General features: G+C 40.0%; 1 protein-coding gene across 15 annotated transcripts in view; it reads left to right on the forward strand.

Annotated features, from left to right (window-relative positions):
- Nucleotides 1-24916, forward strand: part of GRIN2B (glutamate ionotropic receptor NMDA type subunit 2B) — a 292093-nt gene that overhangs the window by 206769 nt on the left and 60408 nt on the right. For all 15 annotated transcript variants that reach the window (XM_080971223.1, XM_080971212.1, XM_080971213.1 and 12 more), the window contains one exon: nucleotides 2163-2277. In XM_080971223.1, coding sequence (XP_080827349.1) covers nucleotides 2163-2277 — 115 coding nt within the window. The remainder of the gene's footprint in view (nucleotides 1-2162; nucleotides 2278-24916) is intronic.

Consider the following 24916-nt stretch of genomic DNA (forward strand, 5'->3'; position numbering starts at 1 on the left):
TCCATGGACAGATAGCCTTCTTTTGTGGATGGAAGGAATTGAGACTCCTGCTGGAGAAGGGAGGGGGATTTTTTATTTTTATTTTTTGTCAGTTTCCCTCTGCTGCCCCCAGCACCACTTCCCATGCTATCCCAAAGGGCCCCCGCCTTTTCAGAGGGCACTCAGGGCTTCAAGGGGACATTAAAAACCTGCAGAAGTTGCCTCCCACCCTTTCTCCAGTGGGAGCATCCCATGAGCAGAGTTCCACACATGGGACTTCTGGATCCAAACCACAATGATGACAATAGTACAGAGATCAGTGACTTAAGGTTATAACAAATCTTCATTTTACAACACATTAAATGTTTGTATTTCTATGGATTCCTTTTGTGTCTCTACACTTCTTTCTGTTTTGTTCTCAGCTGCTTCAGCCCAGCTATTAGGCATGGGGTTTTTTACACTTCAAATTGTACATCTTGCTGAGAGAGAGATTCCTGGTATTCTTGCCACGCACCCTCATTTTCTTATCTCCTGTTTGTTGTTCTAATATTAGCAGATTTTTCACTTAGCACAGTGGCACTAGGACTGCTGAGCATATGTAGAGTATGGGGCTTCTGACTTCACTGATGGTAACCTGTTTTCAGTACTGGACTCTGAATCATGTTAAGTGACAGCAGAGACATGAGTGCCCCGAGTTTCTTCAGAGTGCATTTCTGTTAATATCGAATGGGACTTTCTTTGTTCTTTGTGGACAATGGACACAGGAGCCCAGGAGCTTCTGGACTTGCAAATATATTGGCTGGCAGGGACATCATCTGAATTAAAAGTGAACATCTCCTTTGTCATGGATGTAATAAGGGAGTTTCACAGGAAATCTAAATGAGAAATGCTGTTGTACTAATGTTATGGGCAAGCGAAGCAAAAAAGTATTTTAATTTCCAGCAAAACATCATACAATATATGTAATGTTGCAACATGAAAAAGAAGAAGATGAAAGTTACATCCATATGTGATGGGACTGTGAACAAGCAAGGACATATTGGCTAAAAATAAGAAATATGATAGAATTAATAACATGCCAAATTAGAGATGGATCTGTTATTATCTTTATTAAGCTGCAAAAGGAATTTAACTTTGCATCATTGTTAAAAGCTTTTGTACACGGTAGCAGCAGCAAGAATATGATATGCCATAAAACAGAGATTAACATCATTTCCTTCTGAGGAGGAATGGGAACATAAAACGTATAACTGTGCAGTCATGTCTGTTGGTGCAATCTTAACCTTGGCTGCTGGTGCAACAGGACCCACACTGGGCCTAATGCTGTCACATGATGCAATGGATTCTAGGTTGGATTACACAGTTGGTTAACCAATTATATTAGAGTAAGTGAAGAAAGAGTAAAAATAGATCTTTTTTGGAGTGAAAACTGTTTATTGAATTTTGGCAAAATAAAAAGTACATACTTTTACAAATATTACATGCTTACTTAATTTGTTTTAATAGGTAAGTATAGTGGGCGATAGTCAATGCTAGTCCTACTCAGGTAGTCCCACTGAATGTATAATACTAACTTAGATTTATTAATGTCAATTGAACTTCTCTGAGTAGGACTTAGTTGATTGAAACCCAAAGTGTAAAGAATACCACAGGTGCATATAGTGAAAAACTCAATGGGCTGTGTCTTCTCTCTGAGCAACCCCCTCCCCTCCACCTCAACTCAACTCAGCTCAGCTCAAGGCAAGCAATTAAGCTAAATGGCTTTCTTCCAATTAGCATTTTATTGAATTGTTTAAAAATATTATTATTTCAGTGTTGTTATTATGCAGAGTAATTGTATACATGTTCACATATTTATACACACATGGCTATGTGATAATTTATTTGCATATAATGACGACATTTTCAATAGAAATTTAGCTAGGGGAAAAAATCATAATCACATCAACAAGGCCCATTTCATGAAACAGGTGGATTGTGTGGCCTGCTTTTGTTTCTCTTTCCTTCTCTCTCTTCTTTCTTTCTCCTTTCTGATTTGTTCCCAGCTGCTCCAGGCTAGCCATTAGTGTTCTCTGTGGGTTTTTTACACTTCAAATTGTACATCCTACTGAGAGAGAGATTCCTGGTATTCTTGCCATGCACCCTAATTTTGTTATCTTCTTTTCTCTCTCTTTCTTCTCTAGGTACCTGATTAATGTCACGTTTGAAGGGAGGAATTTGTCTTTCAGTGAGGACGGCTACCAGATGCACCCAAAATTGGTTATCATCCTTTTGACCAAGACGAGGACGTGGGACAGGGTAGGATATGTTTGGTAACTCTCAGGCTAGGACTGGGAGGCAAAGGGGTAGAGATGTTCTTCTAAGGGCTAGTAGAGTTTCAAGAAGTAGTGTTTGCTAGCCATTTCCCATCTCAGAGGTTCATTTGAGAGAGCTGTTTACTGAGTAACACATGAGCATGCATGGTGAATATTGTAATGAGATGCTTCTTTAGTTTGCCTGAAACTTCCATAGGTTTTATTTTATACTGTAATCTGTAGTTCATAGCCTTCCTGTACAACAGAACCTACGCAGAGATGGAATCACCTGACGAATCTCCAGTGAACGTTGCCAGTCCAGTGATCACGTGGTGTTATTGTGTCAGTTACCCCTTTGCGTTTTACATGTAAACTTAACATACCCAATGACAATTATGATGCGTTGGCAAGTAAGGAGGTACTAGATCAGTCTGTACATCCCTGCAGTTGTGGCTCCCCCTACGAATGAGCATAAACTGAAGCCTGACGATACCATGGTTGCCATCCTGTGTAATTAGGCTACAGCCCTATGCACACTCAACTGGGAGTTAGCTCTGTTGAACACAGTGGGACTCACTTTTGAGAAAATGTGCATAGAATTACACATTTAATCCCACTGAGGCCAGTGAGGTTTAAGCAGATTAATTGTGAGCACAGTTGCAGCATATGAGAGGAGACACTTTATTTTCATTGAACTGGCTCTGTCAAAACATGATGATGGGAGGCTGAGAGATCATCGGCAAGGTGACCACAACAATGTCACGGTAGAAATAAATGTAAATGTTGTATCTTGTCTCTCTTTAGTTCGGTACCTCCTGTATACTAGATATGCCGCATGTTGCACATTTCATAAAATTTTTGTGTTCAGTAACCTTATCTGGATACATAAGCCTACTATCTCAGATGCACAGAGTATTAGCTTAACTTGTTAGGCATATATGTACAGAGAGAAAGAAAATGGGAAACTTGAGCCCCAAAGCCATGAAATGCAAACAGTTTTTTCTCTATATCTGTGTACCTACTCTCATGTACCAATAGGGCATAACAAGTCATGCACCTAATGATGCGGGCTTTATCCCATGAAAATCTTTTGGCACAAGTAATCTATTAATCTCTAAAGTGTCACAATCCTCTTTGTGTGTGTGTGCTTGATGTAACAGAGTAACACAGTCATCCCTCTGCAATTTGTCACCACTGATAGATAAGAAGCCAAAGAAAAACATGTAGAGCCGAGAAATGCATCATCAGCACACTGGTGACAGCTCAGGCCACTTCCCCTGGAATTTTCCCTAATTCTTGTAGCCTCATGTTTATTTTAAAGAGAGTGAATGTCAGAAGGAATAGTGCCCCCACCCTCACTCCAAGATACATAATGCAGACAAGTGGATAATGAGTAGTCAGCTATAACGGCTTGCTATGCTTTCCCTGGAAGGAGTGAATGGAAGAAAGGAATCAGATGCTATTCCGTCCAGCCCTGGGAACAGCATGCAACCCCTTTGAGCAGAGGTTGGTAACCTGTGGCATTCCTGGACTGCTGCTCCTATCAGCCCTGACCACTGGCTATACTGGCTGGTGATAATGGGAATTGGAGTCCAACAACATATGGAAGGCCACAGGTTCCTACCCATGCCTTAGAGCAGCCTTTCTCAACCTTGGGTCCCCAGATGTTTTTGGCCTACAACTCCCATCATCCCTAGCTAGCAAGGCCAGAGCTCAGGGATGATGGCAGTTGTAGTCCAACAACATCTGGGGACTCAAGGTTGAGAAACACTGCCTTAGAGGCTGATAGATCTTGCCTTATCCCTAGAAGCATCTGATCCCTGTTCATCAGTAGGTTATCCTTCATGTTTTCCAGGCTTGTATCAGTTTAATGTATGAACCTTCTGAGATGCTATCTGACTCTCTCTTGCCTTCTTTCAAACATTCTCCATTCTTACTCTATTCTAAGTATGAATAGATAGAGAGCGCCAATCTTTTCTCTTAAAGAGACTTTTTCTTGTGCACTTCATCTAGCTCACTCTGAAATGGCTGACATCACTTTGGCAACAGACACTGCAGGTGTTCTTTTAAGACTATGTGTGTGACAGAAGAGCATTCTACTGCAGCTACAGCACTGGAGCTGGAGACTTTTAATGCTCAAGATTTGATTTACACTCACCCTCAGCAAAAGAATGGCAATTTCAGTGAGCTCTCTTTTGCATTTGCTCCTTTTAGAATATAAGCTTAATAAAACTAATCTTCTCAGTTTTGATCTGGTAACAGTCCTAATCCACTCACATAATAACCTAGAGGATGATCTGAAGACACATGATGAGGGCCTGCTGCTGACGTTGAAGCAGTCTAGCACTTCAAGCTTCCTGGATGAGAGACCACTGTAAAATATACATGTTCAGCTCTGAGCTGTGCAAAGGAAGAGTGGGGTAGATGTGGAATCATATGCAATAATAGCAAACTCAGTTCTCCGAGTGCCTGTCCCTATAGCCATGTATCCACAACAGGGAATTCTTAGCAGGCTTGGGGGAATTCTAAGGTTTGCAGAAACAAAAAAAATCTTGGGGGGGGGGAAGCAAGGTTAAATGGGCAACACCAAAACAGTCCACTGAAGGCTGAACAGTGGGTATGGTATGCTGACTGATGGAAGGAGATGAGGGACAAAGGAAAACTGGAAGGAAAGGGAGAGAAATTGTGTCCTGGAAGAGGGCACGGGTGGCTGGAACCCTGAATAAGAATACTCCAACAAACTGCCTTTGCTCATATGGAAACGTGACCATTCTCTTCATGCAATTGCTCATGCAGCTCTACTTTACTGAATGCAAACATTGAGTCTGGACACTCTTACCCATGGGTAGGCAAACTAAGGCCTTCTCAATCCGGCCTGCGGACAGTCCCGGAATCAGAGTGTTTTTACATGAGTAGAATGTGTGCTTTTATTTAAAATGCATCTCTGGGTTATTTGTGGGGCATAGGAATTTGTTCATTCCCCCCCCCCAAAAAATAGTCCAGCCCCCCACAAGGTTTGAGGGACAGTGGACCAGCCCCCTGCTGAAAAAGTTTGCTAACCCCTGCTCTTACGCATACCAAAACAAACGTCATGCAGAATAAGTTTCTTTATGCAGAGCACCAGCTGTATATACCTCCAGGATAGCAGCATCAATACGTTTTAGGAATCTGTCATTATGCTTTTCTGGCTGAGCATTTCTAACTAGCTAGGAGCACAGTGAGTGATCTCCCTGGACATAGGGGTCTTGGTCAACATGGTACCAAAAAACCCCAAAACAAACCCTACATTAGGGAGTCATGCGATCATGTGTACATTTAATTCATGTGAAGGTTTCTATTACTTTCAGAAGGTTTCTATTACCTTACCCCAATCAAGCACACTGCAAAAATTTAATAAACAAATTGAGAGACCTTAAACCTTGCACTGAAATTCATCTTAGACTCTCACAAACTTTAGAATGCTTTCAGCATTTTAGACCAAATGATGACATCCTTTTCAGCGTTTCATAACTAAATTATGACATCCTTTTATCTCATAAAGTCCAATCTTTATATGTTGTATAATTACAACCTATAACTTTGGTGTATGTTATTACACAAACCCTGTCATGTTATTACACAAACCCTTTCATGGATTTTGTGTAGCAATGCGAATCCAGGTCAGCACTGTCACAATGAGACACCTGACAACCACAGTCCTTGCACACAATCTCATTCCACTTTGCAAGGCTACCTATTCCCTTCAGTAGTTTATGAATAAGTTTGTCCACTGATTTCTACTCTTGTTGCATGAACTGAAGAGCATTACAACCGATTCAGCTTGGAATTTTTATGTTTCCCCTTCAAGAACATTTTCGATTTCTGTTTGCCTCCGTATTTAGAAAACTGGCAGAATCATGCTGAATGATCACTTGTTTCTTAATGCCTCCATTGTAAACATGTGTTTGCTTCTCCTTTTTTTCTGGAAGTATTCAAATTAACTCTTAAAATAAAAGTACGCAGGACTGTCTTGCTTTCTCTGACCACAAAACCCTTTGATCCTCCAGAGGCTTGTAATGTGTGCTATTATTTCTGCTTGCTCTCAGTAAAGGTCGTGCCAGAGTTTATAGGTATCCTCTCCAGGGCCCTGCAGAAATCACAGATACCTGGGAAAACATCAAGACATGGATTGTTCATAGCTGATTGGTGCAAACTTTTTCATCCGCAGTAGTTAGGTTCTGAGAGTGAGGTACACAAAGGAAGAACCAAATCCCATGTTTGTACTATCGCTATGATGTAACTCTCTGTCAGAAGGTGGAATGTACCACATGTCACTGCATCCTATTTAACCTAAAAAATAATTGGTTGAGTCTTTTCCACTGTGAGTCAAAAAATACTCCTTGTCAATACGCTGTTATGCCAAGCATCAAGGATACAACATCTCAGTAGGGTCCAGAATCTTTTAATAAGTTATGAGATGCATTTTCTATTAGATATGTGCTATTCCCAGTGCTCTCAGCAGAAGCAAGGAAGCATAGGAAAGCTCACATTTTTGCTGACCTTCATTATTAGGACAAGTCTCCTTTGTATCTTTCTTGAAGAAAACTAGTAAATACATCTCATGTCATCTTCTGTTCTTCCCATGATGCTTCCTTATCTTATTAAATGGTGAATGGTTTTTCCTGGATGATGCTATACAAAAGGAAGTATGGAAGACTACAAAAATGAGTCTGGTCATCTATTTCACCACAAGGACTTGATAATATTGTATTAGTTTGAACTGGCGATACTTGAAGAATTTAATATTTGTGAACTCCAATGCAAACTGATCAGATCTGCTCCTTCGAGACTGATGTGCAATTTAGTCTTATTGTCTGGATTTTCCTGTTACAAATAGCATGTCCATAAGATGATTGATATCTTTAAATTTTGACTACTCAAACATTGTTAACAAGCACAAAACAATCTTAGCTTTTAAAAAATTTATTTAAAGGAATGGATCTAATAACTGAAATGCAATAGAATCTTAGAAGCGTAGCTTTCCCATGGAGTCCCTCAGCTTCTGAATAGGGAAAAGTAACTAATTATAAAATTTCTTGGTCAGGTTTCAAACAGTTTTACTAATTTTTACTGACCTACTTTTGTTGTTCAGAAGAATAAGATAATCAAACATCTATTTTATGACAAATGCAGGTCTTTTACCTCTGCCTCTTTTGTAGGGATGCCACTAATGACTTTATGTGGAAATTGATGCCAGGTCCTTTATTTTTAATATTTTTAATATGGTATTGTTTTAATTATTGATATACAATATAGATACATCATAAACAGAATACAAAGCAAGAATCAAACATGACCTTTAATAAATTATTTACAATTCTGTTCTTTAATTTAAAGCTGACAGTCACATTAGCAAATAATTAAACAGCTTAATTCTCATACTCATACAGTTTTAAATCTATAACTAACATCTGGCAGAAAAACCTATCGTACAGTGTGGAATAAAGACATTCCATCTAAACAAAAAACAGTCCTGTCAATTATTCTGTTCTCTTGACATAAGGAAACATGTTCTCTTAGCTATCAGGGTATCCTCCCGACAGCTGTTATCCCATTCTGTAATAGATGGAATGTTTCTAGGCCTCCATTTCCCTTCATACAGAATTCTGGTTGCTGCTAGTAAATAAGAAACCATTTCCACATGCCCAAATTTTACTGATGCCTCCAGGTAATTTTGCAAATAAACTGTTGGATGGAGTAGAACTCTGTGGCCCAGAATCCTGTTCAACTTATCATTAACCATTCTCCTCCCCCCCGCCCCAATTCACATTTCCAGCATGGGACTCAGCTACATTAGTAAAAAAAAAAAAAAAGCAAAAAAGCATTATAACACTGTGACACCAGATGGTGCAGTAGAGTTTGATCCTTCAGTGATGTGATTTTGCATTATGAGCTTTACAACACGTTTTCCTGAAATGGTTTTTCTTTATGTGTCTAGATCCAGCCACAGATTAAATAACTCTCCCTTCTCCTAGTGGCATTTCTAGGAAGGAGCTGGATAATTACCATTTTTGTGTATGTATTTTCACAGGGATAGTATATCATTGGGACATGATAATTTCTCCGATTCCCATATTTTGGGATCTAAGACTCAAGATCCAAAGCTTTTCCCACGCTTCCATCAGGATATTTTTGCTGATATTCTGTGCCTATTTGAGCATATGGTCTTTGACCTGTTCTTCCTTTGTGTTGTATTTGAACTAGAATTAATGAACTTTTGCCAACACATATTTATTTGTCTTCAGTATAAGCTTCTCAGATTCTGTCACATCTCTTGTATAGCTAGGCTATACAATTCTAAACAATTTATTCCCCCCACCCCTTAAACCTTCTCTGCATTTCTATCATCTAATCCACAATTCATTCCAGAGGCGAGGGATTCAGGCTCAATAGTCTTTTATAATGGTTCCAGATTCTTAGTAAGTTAGATATTCCTGTATTATCTTTAACCTTCTGTGATCTTACATTATGATGTCTGCATAGTAAATTTTGCTGCAGGACATCAGTCAGCTTTTGTTCAAAAAATAACATCCTATCATATGGACACACCATTCAATATATCAACCAACTAAGGGCACTTGCAGCATATATTAAATTTAAATACAGCACTTGAAGGCCTCTTCTTCCTCCCCTCATTGTATACCATTGCCTTTAATCTTGGCTTTTTATTATTCCATATAAACGTCATTGTCATTTATTGTCATTTATTTATTAGTTATTTTTGCAGATTTTTGCATTTACAGATGTTGAAATAAAAACTAAAATTTTGATATTTACAACAGCAATCCTATACGAAAATGAAAAAATGTGGGCTTTTGCCATTCTAGCAACAAATATACCGTAATTATTCTTTACATAAGTGTTTGTAATTGTTGTTATAAAGGCCCTGTATCTCACCTGATAATCTTATAATCAAGTATCTTAGTGATTTGGCTGTCCAATAGTAGATAGATATGATTTTCATGTATTTGCTTTTTATGATCAGTAGATATATTTAAGCCTTTTATTTCTGTTTAGTCTATGTTCAGTCTGTATCCTGCCACTTTCCCGTAGATTCGAATTTCAGTCTGTACTCCTTCAGCAAAACAGTGGGTTCTGTTACTGCAAGTACTATATCATCTGCATATAATTTAATTTCCCCCCTCTTTCTCCTTCATTTTAGCCCCAGGAATGTATTATGTTAAATCTCAGTTCTGTTGCCAGAGGCTCAGTGGCTAACATGAAAAGAAGAGGAGAAAGCAGGCAGCCTTGCATAGTACTTTTGGATAACCTGAGCTTTTTTATTATTCTTTCTTTCTTTCTTTTTGACAGTGACCCATTTATACAGATTTTTTCCTATAGTTGTCAGATCCTTTAATGAAGTGTGCACAGTCCACAGCATTCAAGATTTAGGCTGCAAGCCACAAAAAAATGTAGATGCCACACTAAGGATTGCAAAAGTGCACTGTCCATGCTTAAGATGGAAAAGGGAACAGGGATTGTGTACGTTTAATAGTGATGTTTGTAGCAGGTGTGGTTTACAGCTGTGGAAATTCACTTTCCACACGACTATTAAAGGTGCACAAGCCCTGCCTACTTTTTCATTGCATGGCCTAATTTTACTTCTATTTGCTGCCACTGAGGATTGTGCCAAAACAGCAATTTGGAAGCTTTTGCCGAAAGGCAAGAGAGAAAATTTTACAATAAGAATGAACGAAAAAAAAGCAAACAGCACGTGCTCTATCGCCAGGTGACGCTGATCCTATGTCATTCTCAGCTAGACTTAGCACAGGAATATTATGTATGGCTTTTAGAGCAACCCTGCAATAAATTAAGTATCGTGTTCTGAGTGGCTTTTGTCCAAAATAGCCCTGTCAAGAGGTATCAAATAAAAAAGGGTTTGCAGGTGCTGAGGTAGCTCTTCATTTCCTCAAAGGACCTCATTTCTTTTGAAAGCCAGAGTGCAGTCTTCACCAGCTAGGTGCCCTGCAGATGACCAGGGGTGATGGGAATTGTAGTCAGGTTGTCAAAGATTGCTATAGTGAGTCATGTCTCCCAAATCCAGTGGAAGCACAGAGGATGCACTGATCAACCCAGCTTTTGTGACTCATTACCATCAATGCTGTCCCAAAGCTTTCCACAGTTTATACTCTATAAGAATCTATTTTTTTCCTGACTGAGATTAATTTTTCTGCTGGTATAACACAACGGCCACAAGAGTGTCCTGGGAAAACCCATTGCAGAATTCACCTCAGACATAAGCTGCAGTCACATAACAGTTAATTCCATTTTTCTGACATTTCCCTAACTGCTAATTTTCACATTATTTTTGAGCTCTCACACAACGTAAAAACCACTTCCAGAAATATAGCAGAATATAGCATGAGTTTAGCACTCGTTATTTGTTTCCAGGGGAAAAAAAGACTGTTTGCGAATTACATGGAAATGACATGCAATCATCATCTGAGGCCCTTGTTCGTGTGCCTTGTCTGTGAGAGGTCCAGAGGGCAGCAACACACAAAAAACCAGCTTTTTCTGAGGTGGTGTCCCTCCTATGGAATACTCTCCCTAAGGAGGCCCGCCTGGCACCTTTGTTATATGTCTTTAGGTCCCGAGCAAAAACATTTCTCTTGTCCCAGGCCTTTGGCTAATTAAGCAGTCTATGGCCTTATAAATATTATGTATGTGTGGGTTGGGTTGGAAGATTATTGCTTTTGTTTGTATATATTTTTGTGTTTTTATGTTGGAAACCGCCTGTGATCCTCAGAGGAAGGGTAGTATAGAAATTTAAGAAATGATAAAATAATACACAAATAATAATTAGTGCTAAGATTGCACAATATTCCACTATATTGATGGAAATGGCATTTATATAGCATGAAGGCTCGAATATAATGCAGATATGAACAGCTAGGGAAACATCAGGAAAACAGAATAAAGTGTTGTGTGAATGCAGCCATAGATTCACTGTGTTAGGCAAGCTATCGTTCTCTCAGTCCAACTCTTGCCCCATGCCCAACATATAGCACGGGGGCAATGAGACTGTTTTTCTTTATAGTGCTTTGGCATGGATCTTTGCAATAACATACATGATGTGCATAACCACTTGAGATGTATTTATTACTGTTTCAAGATACACAGATAATTCAAGCACCTTCCTTCTAAGGTGTTGTGACATTTTTATATATGTAGTGATATTTTAAATTCATGTTGCTGCATCAATTATATCAGGGAAGTGGAAAAGGACCTGCATCTCTCTGGGAGCCCCAGGTGCCGCACTTGACATGCATTTCTCTATATGTTGGCACCTTCAGCTTTACTGTAAATCAGTGAAGCCAATAAACATCACATTTTAAATACAAATGAACAAAATGAACCATCGAGGCATTGTTGAATGAGCCCACCCCTGCTTTTTAATACATTTTGCTGGGTACATTAGCAAATAGCAACAGGAAGAAACAAGGGAACATTCATTGTCGTAACATTTTCAAGCTTGCAGAAAATCAGGAGGAGGAAAATCTAACAATAAGAGCAGGCCTAGCTTGTGCTTAAGGAAACTTGCAGAGAATAAAACTGCTCTCAGAGCCTGAGGATGTGTTTTCGTCTGTTCTGTTCCATTTGCTTGAGACTGTGTCTCATTTTGACGTTGTTTCTTGGCCTGAGAGTCCTCGGCTTTTTTTCGTTTGCTTACTTGCTGTGTTTCACTAACAGGAGATGATTGTTTTCTCCTTTGGACTTTTGGAAGGGTGCATGCCTAATTTTACTTGCATATTCAGTGTGCCCTGAAATTTTTATTTCTATTTTGTTTTTTTAGTGCTGGAGGTTTGCTTTCATTGAAACGTTAAACCGGCAAAATATACTATTAATACATCTTCTGTTGTAAGTTTCACTCAGCCTGCCAAGAGCCAATTCCCCCACCGCAGATACTGGTTTGGTTAGCCCATAATCTTGTTGGTAACCTGTTGTTGTTTTCCCCCTCGTCTTTTTACTGCCATCGCAAACCAAATGTGTTACCTGCCATCATCCAAATATTTGCAGTAGACTGAAAAACTTTGTTTGTTTTTGTATTAGTGTAGCATTTCCCTCTCTCCTCCCCACCCATTGGGACATCTTTTGGATGTAAAAAATTGTCTCACTACTTATATATCCAACTGATTACTGTGCTCTGTTGTAAAGGGCTTCCTGCAGATAACATCTCTTCAGGAGGTCTGTTGTGTTACAGGTAGGGCCTTACGTGTGGTGGCATCTATCCTTTGTAACTCCTTCTCATTACATACCACCTCTGTTATATTTTTGGCACTTATTGGAGATTACCCTTTTCCAACAAGCCTTTTAAGTGGGCATTTTAATCCATATTGCACTTGAAATTGCATGTTTTCATTGTCAAGGTTTTTATGGTTAAATCACTCTGGAACTTATGGAAAGCAATTTATAAATGATAGAAACAAATAATTTCTCATCATTTTAAGGACTGCACTTCGTCTACTGTGCTTCTGTTCTGTGTAATTCTTTGGATTTTTATGGTATTTGCTGCGCTGCCTGATGGGCAGTGGTGGTTGTTACTATATTTACAGTGTGCTCATGTTACACTCACGTTTTGTGAACTCCTCTGTGTGTTTGATGTCATTGATTATGAATGTAATGTATCTATGCTGTTTGTTGTCCCCATGCCCAGATCGTATTTTCCCTGAGTCTGAAAGATTTCCAATCTGCCATCAGTAATGTTAGACACTAGTGTTCACTCTTGCATTGCCTCATAGTTTTGCTTGGATTTCAGTTTTCTGATTATATTCTAGAGTTGTGCCATCTTTCACAGAGTCAGGCTTTTTACAGGGTTTTAAATTTTAATACTCATGAATTTACTGTGCTCCGTAACATCTTCCGTTCTTATGCACCAAGGTATAGTTTAGTGATAGCCATATTCTTGTCAGCTTCACCTGTGAAACAGTTTATGATGGACATATTTCATATCCACTATAGATGATGACAATGTATCTTTTTATTATACTGTTTGTTAAGAAGGATCCTAGATGCTTCACAAAAAAATTAAATACAGGTATTCTTTCAGCATTGCTTACTCTTGACGTTGAGGAGTAAATCAGTGCTGCAAAATACAGCCCTGAGCAGTAATTTGGAATAGAAAGTGAGGGATACTACAGTACCCAACAGCCACAAACAAAGAAGGAATTTCAAGTCAACAGCACATAATTAACTGAATTGCAGTTTTGCTTGCAACCCTGAATTATCATCACCAGCTTTAGGAACAACTACCAGAAGATTCTAAATGACAATATGTAGCCAGCTTCTTTGCTTTGCACTACTTCTATGCAACATCATTTGAATAAGTTTATTTTTTCAGTTCAATATAGGCATGTTGGCTCAGGAGTTGTTGCGTCATATGGCTCAGCACCTGCTCAGTCCAGCACTTAGGAGCCTGGCTGGATTTTAGCTACTGGATCAAAATTTGCTTAGCTTATGTGAGCTGTTTCCATGTCAGAGTTGTCTAGACACAACAGAATAGTTCCTGTTTTTCTGCCAGGAATGAAGTATATCAAGGCACAGTTAATCTATGCTTGCCCCATGACTCATCCCTCGTTACCTCAATACTCCATTGGGTGCCCTGATTTCCTCTGGACACTATCCAAGCAGCTATTTTTCATCCATGAAGTCTTCAGTGGTTTGGGTCCTGCATAGTACCTTAGCGACAGCCTGTTCCTCATGTTCTGTTACTATGAGTTCTGTCACCATTAGGGCAGCCAAGATCACTCTCTTCACTTCTTCATCTCTGCCCCCAGGGCCAAACTGATTGTGATGTTAATTGTGTGAATGCCATTAATGTGAACATCTTTAATAAATACAATAACTGTGACAAAGCTTCAGGATTGTGGAGTAGGAGTTTAACTCTTTCTCTACATGCTACAGGCCTGGTAAAAACCACCAATTTGAATCTGCTGTTTGTATTTTAGGAGACGTTCCCACCAGGGGCAGAGGAAGTGGTGTGTGGTGGGGGCAGACCATCCCAGGTGTCTTCGTTGAGGGGGGTGACATTTGGCGCACCACCCGCCTGCAACTGCCAAGCCTACTCCAAGCCATCGGGGGAAGCAGGGAGCTGTTCCACTTTGCCGGTGGCATTCCCCCCTTCCCCCTTCATTTTGACAGCTTGGGGGAGGCATGGGAGTCGCAGGCAGGCAGCATGCCGAATGTCCGCTATCGGCAGCTTGCTCCAGCTCGCTCTGCCCCCAGCTGCAGGGCACGCATGCCACTCCATGCACCCAAACGGCAATCCCGCACCTGGGAGGGTACCCTCCACTCCCCTACCCCCTTGGGAGCTTGCCCCGCCCCCTTGGGAGCGCACTCCGTCCCCCTCGGGAGTGCGCCCGCCCTGGGCAGCGCGTGCATATGCTCCGCTGCTGGTTCCCACTGGTGTCAACGAGGCTTCGCTTGAAATGCAAATAGCATCTTAGGAAGGATGGTGGTGGTTGTTGTCTGGACCACGGCAGGGAAAGAATGAGTTAAACACTCCACCCTACAATCTCAAGGCTCTGAAGTGGTTGCTATTTACATAATAAAAAACATGCGTGTTAGACACGCATTTTATGTCACATCTAGTTTGGCCTGCAATCTGCAGCATGAAGATGCTTAGAGACAGGCTTTCTCAAATGCTTCTGTTTCCCACGTTAGTGCCAAGGCAGTTATGCAGGGTTGATAGCCCTGTGTTTTGCCTCATAAAATATAGTTCTGGCCACAAGGTGCTGGGGAGGTATGTTCATATCTCCGAGTTAACTTCCACCCCACCTTATCTTCAGTCTGGATTTCATTTTTGGTGTTTGCAGCTTTGATACGGGGATTCACTCACTGCTTTGTTATGGGAGAGGACGGGGAGGAGAAAAATAGATGAAGAAATATTAAAAGCATGCAAAAGATAATAGTAAAACTGGTGCTATTATAAATCCCAGTTTAAATAAAAAAACCACCTGTCTCACACCCTGTTTAAGGCACTATGAAGGATTATGTATTCTAATGAATTCCCACATCTATTAGGCAGCTGAGGTTTCTCAGAGGTTTACACTATTACTAAAAGAGCTTTTAGCATTCGTATAAATGATGTGGCTTTGCAAAACAAAGAATAGGTGCAGTCTTTAAAGTAATCTACAAATATTTGATGGGAAACATGCAAAACAGGTTTATTTTGGATGATCCAAGAGGGCATTATCTTTGGATGAAACAAAGCTACAGAAAATGCAAACTGTTTATACTAACACCTTCTATAGTGGAGATATCTGTTCAGTTGTAGAACAACTTTCCAAGCCATTGGTGGTGCTGGTCCATTGGGACTGGAAGGGCAGAAGGCAGGGAGACCAACAGTAGGTGGAGCCTAAGCCAATAACTGCCAGAGCCTACTGCTAATTGGTTGTAAGTCAGGCAGCTAGGAGCTGGCTGAGATTGGTGGGGCAATACCCCATTTGCCCTAATCAACCAACTTCTGCTGATGGTTACCAAAATCTCACCCCCTGTGCTTGCTAGACCACATCCCACAGTCTACAAGTCGACAAGACCCACATTCTAGATGCTGTTCACCTGACCGCCCCAAACCTGAAGGGTCTTTTTCTAATTCAGAGTTAGTACATTTCTGCTTCTATAAGGAATGAACTGTCTCACATTAGATTCTGTTCAGAATGATAACCCTAGCTCACTTATTCTAGGCTAGTTAAGCTAGCTAGTTAAGCTAGGGGTTATAGTTTTAGATTTTTTTCTAATGAATAAGAATTGGTGTTAGAGTACCAAGGGCATGTGTTCTATATGTGGGAGACAATCTAAGTCCCCAATTTTGATGAGACATATGTATCCTTAGTTCCCCGCTTTCGCTGCATTTACAGTGAGTGCTGTGTTCTCCCGTGATTTGCAGCAGATGTTTAAATGCAAAAGTGTTCATTTTTGATCTGTACATCTTAGTTGAGTTTGGGCCAGCAGATATTTTATTCTGATAGTGTAACAGTCCTCATTGAACATTTTAGTTTTCATAGCAAGTCACTTCTTCTGTCCTCCTCTGATGCCTGTTTTGAAAAGCCCCTCTTCTCTTTTCAGTTAAATATGGAGGCAGCATACAATACATTAAGAGCACATTTATATATATATATTTTCTTCCTACCAACATCTTTTTTAAAAAAAATAATATTTATTACTTTTCCAAAAATTTAAACACTAAAAAGACAATACAATGTAATACATTAAACTAACAAAACAAAACAAAAACAATAAAATAAATCAAACAATTTCATTATCCCATCTTTCATTCACTTATTTCCACGACCTCCTCCATTAAGAGCACATTTATAGCACCCACCCCTAGAATTTTGTGAACTGTTGTTGAGGGTGCTGGGAACTGCAGCTCTGTGAGGGGGTAAACTACAGTTCCCATGGGGTGAGTGTGCTTTAAATGAATGGTGTGTATGCAGCCAGAGTGTTGGTGTATGACCTTTTTTTATTTTGGTAATGTGGCTTGCAGATGGAGCTTGCAAAATGTTTAAATTCATTGTGCCCAGAAAACGTATCACTTTACTATTCAGTGCCTCTCTTTGAATGCTGAGGCATATAGCTGTCCCCCAATGCTTGCTATCCATGCTCCACTTATATTGATGGAATTTTCCAGCGACTCCCCTGCCCCACAACAGAAAATAAAAATCAGAGGAAAGCAACTCATTGAAATACATTCTTGGAACACAGCTGACTTGGTCAACATCTGGATTTCGATCAAAGTATTTAAAATAACTTGAAGCATTTGAAATTGCTGCATGGTTACAAACTACTTCACGATAATTGCAGGCACACAACAATACAATTTAATTTCCAATAGGGTGCATCTTACAGATTCTCCCACTAAATGTTCCATAGATGTAAATAACTAGATTCTAGGGCAGATATGAGAAATTTGTGTAAAAGCAAAATGCTTTTATTTATATCAAGAGAAAAAAGTGAAAGTATAGTAGTTTTAGATGGTTGTTTTGGAAAGTTGCAGTGCAGTGGCAGGCTACACACCAGCTTGTGGACATTCTTCTATAAATTTCTCACTTGCCATGCTGCCCCATTCATTTTTCTTCCTGCCCACATTTTTGTCTAGTACTGCTTGCAGCCTCATGTGCAGTTTCTTCACATGGATGGGCCAGGTAGAAGAAGCCTCCCTCCAGTCTGGATTTGGTCCTGTCAGTTGCTGACCTGTAATTACTGTAGCTTTCAAAAATGTTTTGGATTAAAGGTAGCAAATAATATGGGCTATAGGTTAATGGGAAAGAGCAGATTAGAAAGTTGTTGGAGTTACTCTCGTAGAAAGTGCTTATGTCCCAAGAGCAGATCTAAAAATAATGAATAAGCTTTTTCTCTGCATTAGTTTTTAAGTTTTTTTACAGTGCATTACCATTTTCATCCTGCAAAGTGGAGAGCCATTTCTAGGTACCTTGCTTTGTTTTGTATTACAACTTGGGAAAATACAGTTGAAGGTTCAGGCATCCACATTAAGCATATATATCTATACTCTGTAATACCTATACTGTAATCAGATGCATCTGCTTCTTTGCAATATTCTAAGGTTCTTGTAAACGGGCATTGAAGAGACATTAGTTGGGTTTGCAGTTTGAAATCACTGGACCTGTATTATATATGAATTGGAACACAACTATCAGTCAGACTAAGCACTTCTCTGAATTTGGAAATTATGTTTAGATTTAAAAATATGAACACAAATGTTTATTAAATGTGGGAGGAATGCATAAAAATGTATATTTTAGGAGGAAATGCACTGAAAAGCACACAAAACTAGTATTGGGGTGCATATAAAGTGTGTACTATTTAAGAGAACAATTTTTGTGTATGTTTTTATTTTAAAAATATGCAAGAATAAGGATGGAATGGTCCTAGGATTCAGCATAAGCCAAACGAACACAGAACAGAAATAGGTAGATCTGTTATCCCTACTTTACAGTTCCACACTGTTACCTGAATTAAGAGATTTTTTTTTTTTTTTTTAAACTATTTATTTATTTTTAGCCTGGCTTTCCGACAGTACTTGCCCAAGGTAGTTTCCAAAAAAAGTTAAGAGTAAAGTTATAATACACTGAACTGATCAAAATTTAGTTACTGGAAACAGGCATAAAGGGAAGCACAAATTCAAAGTATGTGCAAATGTAACAGTGCACAGAATTTGTGACCTTTGACTTTTGAGGTCCTTCTGCAAGAGGTCAGAAGCCAAGCAAGCATCAGTTCATATGGAAAGGTACACTTGGGGTTGTAATTAAAACGTGTATACCAAAATTGTGTGGCAAAAATGATTTCCAAGGAAATTCACTAGGGAGGACCTATCATACTATCATGTTCACAGTGTCTGATTAATATTAGCACATTGTTATATAGTGACAAGTAGATCACCTTCTCTCTAGAGCTTTGCAAAGCACTATCTAAAAATGGCTTTTCGTGTGTGCCGACTGATAGTCATATAAGATCAAGCAATTAAACATGAAGTAGTGGAATGTTTAGGTTCAAAATATCCTGTGGTAGTTCACACACACACACACACACACACACAACCTGCCCCCATGAGAAGTTTGGGCTTCCACTTTAAAGGATGAAAATACTAATGCGCTGTAAGAAAACTTGAATGAGGAGAATTCTTTTACAAGCTCATTAATTATTTTCAAGCTATTATGATAGGGACCAGCCAAGTGATTTTTTCTTTTTAAGGCAGGAATGGTAGCAAACCACTTCAATTGTGCTTTGTTCACTGAATGGAATTATCTGTGGCCTCAACTGAATCTGCCCATGTTAGGGTGATGTGGGGGCATACAATGTTGACTTTTTATTTGGCACTTGCTCTTTGCGTAGAAACCTCACCGCACTGGAAAAGCTGTCAGCTTTGCAACATCATATACATACACTGCAGTCCTCTGACAGCATATGGGATGATGATAAGAGGATGCGGATTTCAGTGCCTGTGATACCCAGATAGTCCCATTTGTAAATTTCTTTACGCTCTCAAGACCTCAGAGAGACAGGAACAGGTGGCTGAAATGAACCCCATGCATTCATGTGGCTAGACCAACATCCTTTAAAGAAAGGACGCTTTAAAGAAAGCAAGTGGGAACTTGCAATAAATTTTGGGGGTGGGGGGGTGGGAGGAGGAAGTGAGGACACTTTTTTATTATTATTTTGCTCTCTCATGCAGTCAGTCAGTTGTTTTATGGGGGATTGGGCTCAGCAAATGCTTGCATGGAGCCCATTACCCCTTCCATAATGTAGACAGAAATGTGTATCCATTTGATAACAATGTACAGTAGTTGTTTTTCTGAATCTAAAGCAATCTGAATGCATGCTCAGTTTGTGTTCCTAGTTAGTAAGTGGTTACAGAATACCAATAAAAGCCTGCTTTCTTGTCATCAGTACATATAGACAAATTTCCACCTTGAGGAATAAAGGGACTTGTCAAAGGAACGCATGGAATAAATGTTGCTATTTAGAAAAAAGCCATGACTTGCCAGAACCTTTTTCTGAAGGTTTGTGGAATACTCTTAACAAGGTGACATTTGGTTGAGAATGTTAGTCTCATTTGCAGAAATGAAGACAGTTGACTGATACCTGGATTAGAAAGAGATTGTTTATTTTTGGAACGTTATATTTTAGGAACCTACCGCAAAGTAAAATCATAGAAATTTAAAGATCCTGTCCTAATTTTAAGGGTCTTTGTCCAGAGAGTCATGGGAATCAAGACATACTAACCATGTCTGGAAGCCATTATAAATATATGCATATTAAAATGCCAGAAGTTTTACCGAGTGAGGGCTCGGAAAGCAAATAAGTAGAAACACATGGAAACTAGGCCAGCAAATATCCTTTTGTATGAGTATAGTGGAACACAATGCCAAAACTTTTAGCATGGGGCAAAAATGTTTCTGTTGCGTCACACCTTAATTCTGCAGGGAGGCCATTCCAGAGTGCGGATGCACCACAGATAAGGCTCTCTTTGCTGTGGCTCGATGGACAACTGCACTCTGTGGCACATCCAAAAGGGCTTCTGTTGGTGATAAAAGTAGATGCAGTTCTGATAGGTCATTTTTTTTTTTTAGAGAATAAAATATGCATAGGACTTAGCAAAACTTAAAAATCTGTGAGGTCAGATTTTTAAGCGTTCAAAAGGTCTGGTTAATAATAACAATAAGCCAGAGCAGACATTGGGCTGAGGACTTGCCCTGTGTCCTCGTGTAAGCTATTGAAAGGGTCTGGGTTACCTGTTTCCCAGTTCAGTTTTCCGTCCTATGCTTTCCCTGTTCTCTTCTCACTGGCTGTGAACTGTGCTCCCTTTCTAAGAGCAACCCAGCTGGGACTGAGGTAGAATTGCAAATCTGCCTGCTGTGCACTTTCTTAAATGCCTTTTTAAACAATCTCAATAATTGATGAGCACCCAGGCCCTTCTCCGCGCGAAAGAACACGGGCGGTATTCAGAACACAGAAATGCCATTTGGCCCATCAGAGCTCATCCCAGATACAACACCATTTCCCCAGGATACCATTTAATTGTTCTTTCCATGAAACCCAGTGGCTTTATGCTTGTCTCAACGGTCTCAGTTGCTTCGACTTCCTTGATGCAACACTCCTTGCGCGTGTTCTCTTTGTTAACTCCAGTCAGCAAAACTGAAGTTCTCTCTGGCCCTGTTGATACTCCTTCCTTTTTCTGCAAGAAATAAGGCATTCTTATTCACCACTGGCAATCCTGTCTTGAAGGTTCATCTTCGTAGCAGAGTTATTGGGATCAGGCACACACTTGCCCAACATATCTAATCCTTTGCAAGCCATGTATTGCTAAAGTTTTTAGAACAGCCTTGTCTACTTGCTCATCTGCATTCTAGACAGGGGCAGTTACAAGACCAGTTCAGGGAGCATTGTACACACCATCCTGGGAGTAATGTAAATATGGGACGGTGGGTCATGCCATACTCTTCCTGCTTGGGGGTCTGGATAAGGCTTTTTCATCTCCTCAGCTTAATACTATAGCACAGGATAAGGTACCTAAGATCTCACAGAGACATTTCCCATACTCTCGCCCCAAACCATTCTCATCAGCCATCACTTCATATAACTATCACCCAATGTTGTGAAGTTAATATTTAACCAAGGACTGGGTCAGACAGAGTTTCAGAGTTGTGCAGAGTCTGCATACATATAAGCAAAGGGATGCAGCATTCACGGCTTGAAACTCAGCGAGGTCATTCCCCCCCCCGCAGTGTCGCAGGATGCATTTGCACAGTGTTGTTCGCATAGAATCATAGAATTGTACAGTTGGAAGGGACTCCAAGGGTCATCTAGTACAACTCCCTGCACTGCCACAAATCTCAGCTAAAACATCCCTGACAGATGGCCATCCAACCTCTGCTTAAACACCTCCAGTGTCCCAAGGGAGTCCGTTCTGCTCTCGAATAGCTCTAACCAACAGAAAGTTCTTCCTGATGTTGAGTTAGACTCTCATTTCTTGTAACTTGAAGCCATTGGTTTGGGTCCTACCCTCTGGAGCAGGAGAAAACAAGCTTGCTCTATCTTCTGTACGACAGCACTTTACATATTTGAAGATGGCTACAATATCTCCTCTCAGTATCTTCTTTTGCTGGCTAAACATACCAAACCCCCTCAACTGTTCCTCATAAGGCTTGGTTTCCAGACCCTTTATCATCTTGGTTGCCTTCCTTTGCACACTATCTAGCTTTTCAATATCCTTTGTAAATTGTCCATTCTTAAGGAAATCAGCCCTGAGTGTTCACTGGAAGAACAGATCCTGAAGCTGAGGCTCCAATACTTTGGCCACCTCATGAGAAGAGACGACTCCCTGGAAAAAGACCCTGATGTTGGGAGAGATTCAGGGCACAAGAAGAAGGGGACGACTGAGAACAAGATGGTTGGACAGTGTTCTCGAAACTACTAACATGAGTTTGACCAATCCTGTCTGAAAATTTTCCAGTCTAATCTCTCAGTATGCATTTCTTATCTTCCCTATTACATTTCAAACTCATAACCAATAACTCTATCTTTTTCTACTTTGTAACACTTTGTATATTTCTCCTTACAAAACTTCTTGTAGTCCTACTAGCGTAATTTGTTGATTACAGTTGCTCTTCAAATAATTCATATACTTCTTCCAATCTTCTGTAAATCTCTGGTCCCACAGGTTTCGAATCCTTCCTGTCATTTTGTCCAATTCTGCATAGTCCATTAATTTTGTCTGCCATTCTTCTTTCGTCGGAAATTCTTCTTGTTTCTATTTCTGGGCTAACAATACTCTTGCCACAGTTGTTGCATATAAAACAATTTCAGACAGGATTGATGGAAGTCAAAAATTTGAATAAGATGTAAAAGTATGTTTAATTACTGTTGAAAATGATATGCTAAAAAAAAAACTAATAAAAAATTATATATATATATATATATATATATATATATATATATATATATGAGTTTGACCAAACTGTGGAAGACAGGAGTGCCTGGCGTGCTCTGGTCCATGGGGTCATGAAGAGTCAGACTTGACTAAACGACTAAACAACAACAACAGAGCTGTACACAGAACTCCGTGGGGTCTGACCAAGGGAGAATAGAGTGGGACTATTATTTTCCTTGACCTGGGCACTATATTTCTGTTAATGAAGCCTAGAATAGCATTAGTTTTGGGGGTTTTTTTTGCTGCTGCTGCATCACACTGTTGATTGTGGTCTCCTAAGACCCCCAGATCCTTTTCACATGTACTACTGGCAGGCCTCCATCTAATATTTGTGCAGCTGTTTCTTCTTGCCTAAGTGCAGAACTTTACATTTGTCCCTATTGAAATTCATTTTGATAGTTTGAGCCCAGTTCTCCAATCTGTTGAGGTCATATTGAATCCCGATTCTATCTTCCATGGCATTAACGACCCCTCTCAGCTTGGTGTCATCTGCAAATTTGATGAGCATGCCCTCAATTCCTTAATCCATTGTGTTTAAAGACATTGAACAACAGGTCCAGGACAGAACCCTGTTGAACCCCACTTGCCACTTTTTTCCAGGATGATGAGGAACCATTAATGAGTACTCTTTGGGTTCGGTCAGTCAACCAGCTACAAATCCACCTGACAGTTACCTCGTTCAACCCACATTTTAGCAGCTTCTCTGCAAGAATATCATGGGGGGACTTTGTCTAAAACCTTACTGAAATCAAGATACACTATGTCCACAGCATTCTCTGCATCCACCAAGAAATGATATTCATCTGGCATGACTTATTTTTGAGAAACCCATGCTGGGTCTTAGTAATCACAGCATTCTTTTCTAAGTACTCACAGACCGACTGTTGAATTATCTGTTCTAGGACCTAGCATCGATGTCAAGCTCACTGGTCTGTAGTTACCTGGGTCCTTCCACTTTTTTTTGAAGATGGGGACAACATTTTCCCCTCTCAGTCTTCAGGGACTTCACCTGTTCTCCAAAAATTCTCAAAGATCATAGACAAAGGCTCTGAGATTACATCCACAAGCTCCTTTAGTACCCTTGAATGCAGCTCATCAGGCCCTGGAGATTTGAAGTTATTTAAAGTAGTTGATGTTCCTTACTACCTCTTTTCCTATCTTGAGCTGTAGTTCCCTCCTTACACCATATATTCTGTTATCACCAGGTTGGGCCTCACTTTCCTATTTGTTAAGCTGTGCATGCATAACTGCTGTTGGAGTATGCTCACATGATCACTTACTCTTCATCCAGTTTTCTAGGCAGATTGAAGCTCGTTTGAGGAAAGGAAAACACACCAAACAGCAGTATTTCTCAAGAAACTACAGGGTCAATATGGATTGTGGCTAACATTGTGTAAATGTGACTTCAAAAACTAGCTGTGGGAGTGCACTGGATGCAGAGTAAGAGTTATGTGAACATATCCACTTTGCCTACATTTAAAGAAGCAAGCTGCACTTCTGTGATGTTCATGCTTCACCTTTTCTCCACAATGCAGTAACAAGTTCAGTAACCTGAGGCTCCCTCAGAGTTTCCTGCTCTGCTTTTTTGAGAAAAGGCTAGTGGGTTGACAAAGGCATCCTATGAAGGAGAAACGCAAAGTGAAGGGAGTAGACAGCAAGCTCTGCTGTAGTGTTGTTGATGTCAACTAGTATGAAGACCTTAAATTGTGTTGTAAGCTGTCTTGGGAAACTGGAAAATAAAGGCAGGGTTAAAAAACATAAGATAAATAAATGATTTTGATTCGAATAGCAGGTGGAAAGTATAATGAATAAACTGTTTACGTCAGTTTGGAATGGCAGGCTGAAAGGCACTGGAAATCCTCGTATTAGAGATGGGACTTAGCAAGAGACTATTAGGAACAGACACTGTGAACCATAGCTGAGGCACATGGACAGGGTTTCTGTCTGTTTGTGCATATATATGTGGCCTAAGGGGTGGGGAAAATGGACTAAAATAGCAGGGGATGCTATGAAATTGATTTTGTCAAGTGCAAAATTCATCAGCCAGGTTGCTCACCAGGGCAAAACAGTTTGAGCATATTGCACAAATCCTGTCCTGACTGCACGGGCTGCCAATGAGTTTCCAGGCCCCATTCAAAGTGCTAGTTTTGATCTA

This window comes from Podarcis pityusensis (genome assembly GCF_964106645.2).
Source record: "Podarcis pityusensis genome assembly, chromosome: 10".
NCBI classification, from domain to species: Eukaryota; Metazoa; Chordata; class Lepidosauria; order Squamata; family Lacertidae; genus Podarcis; species Podarcis pityusensis.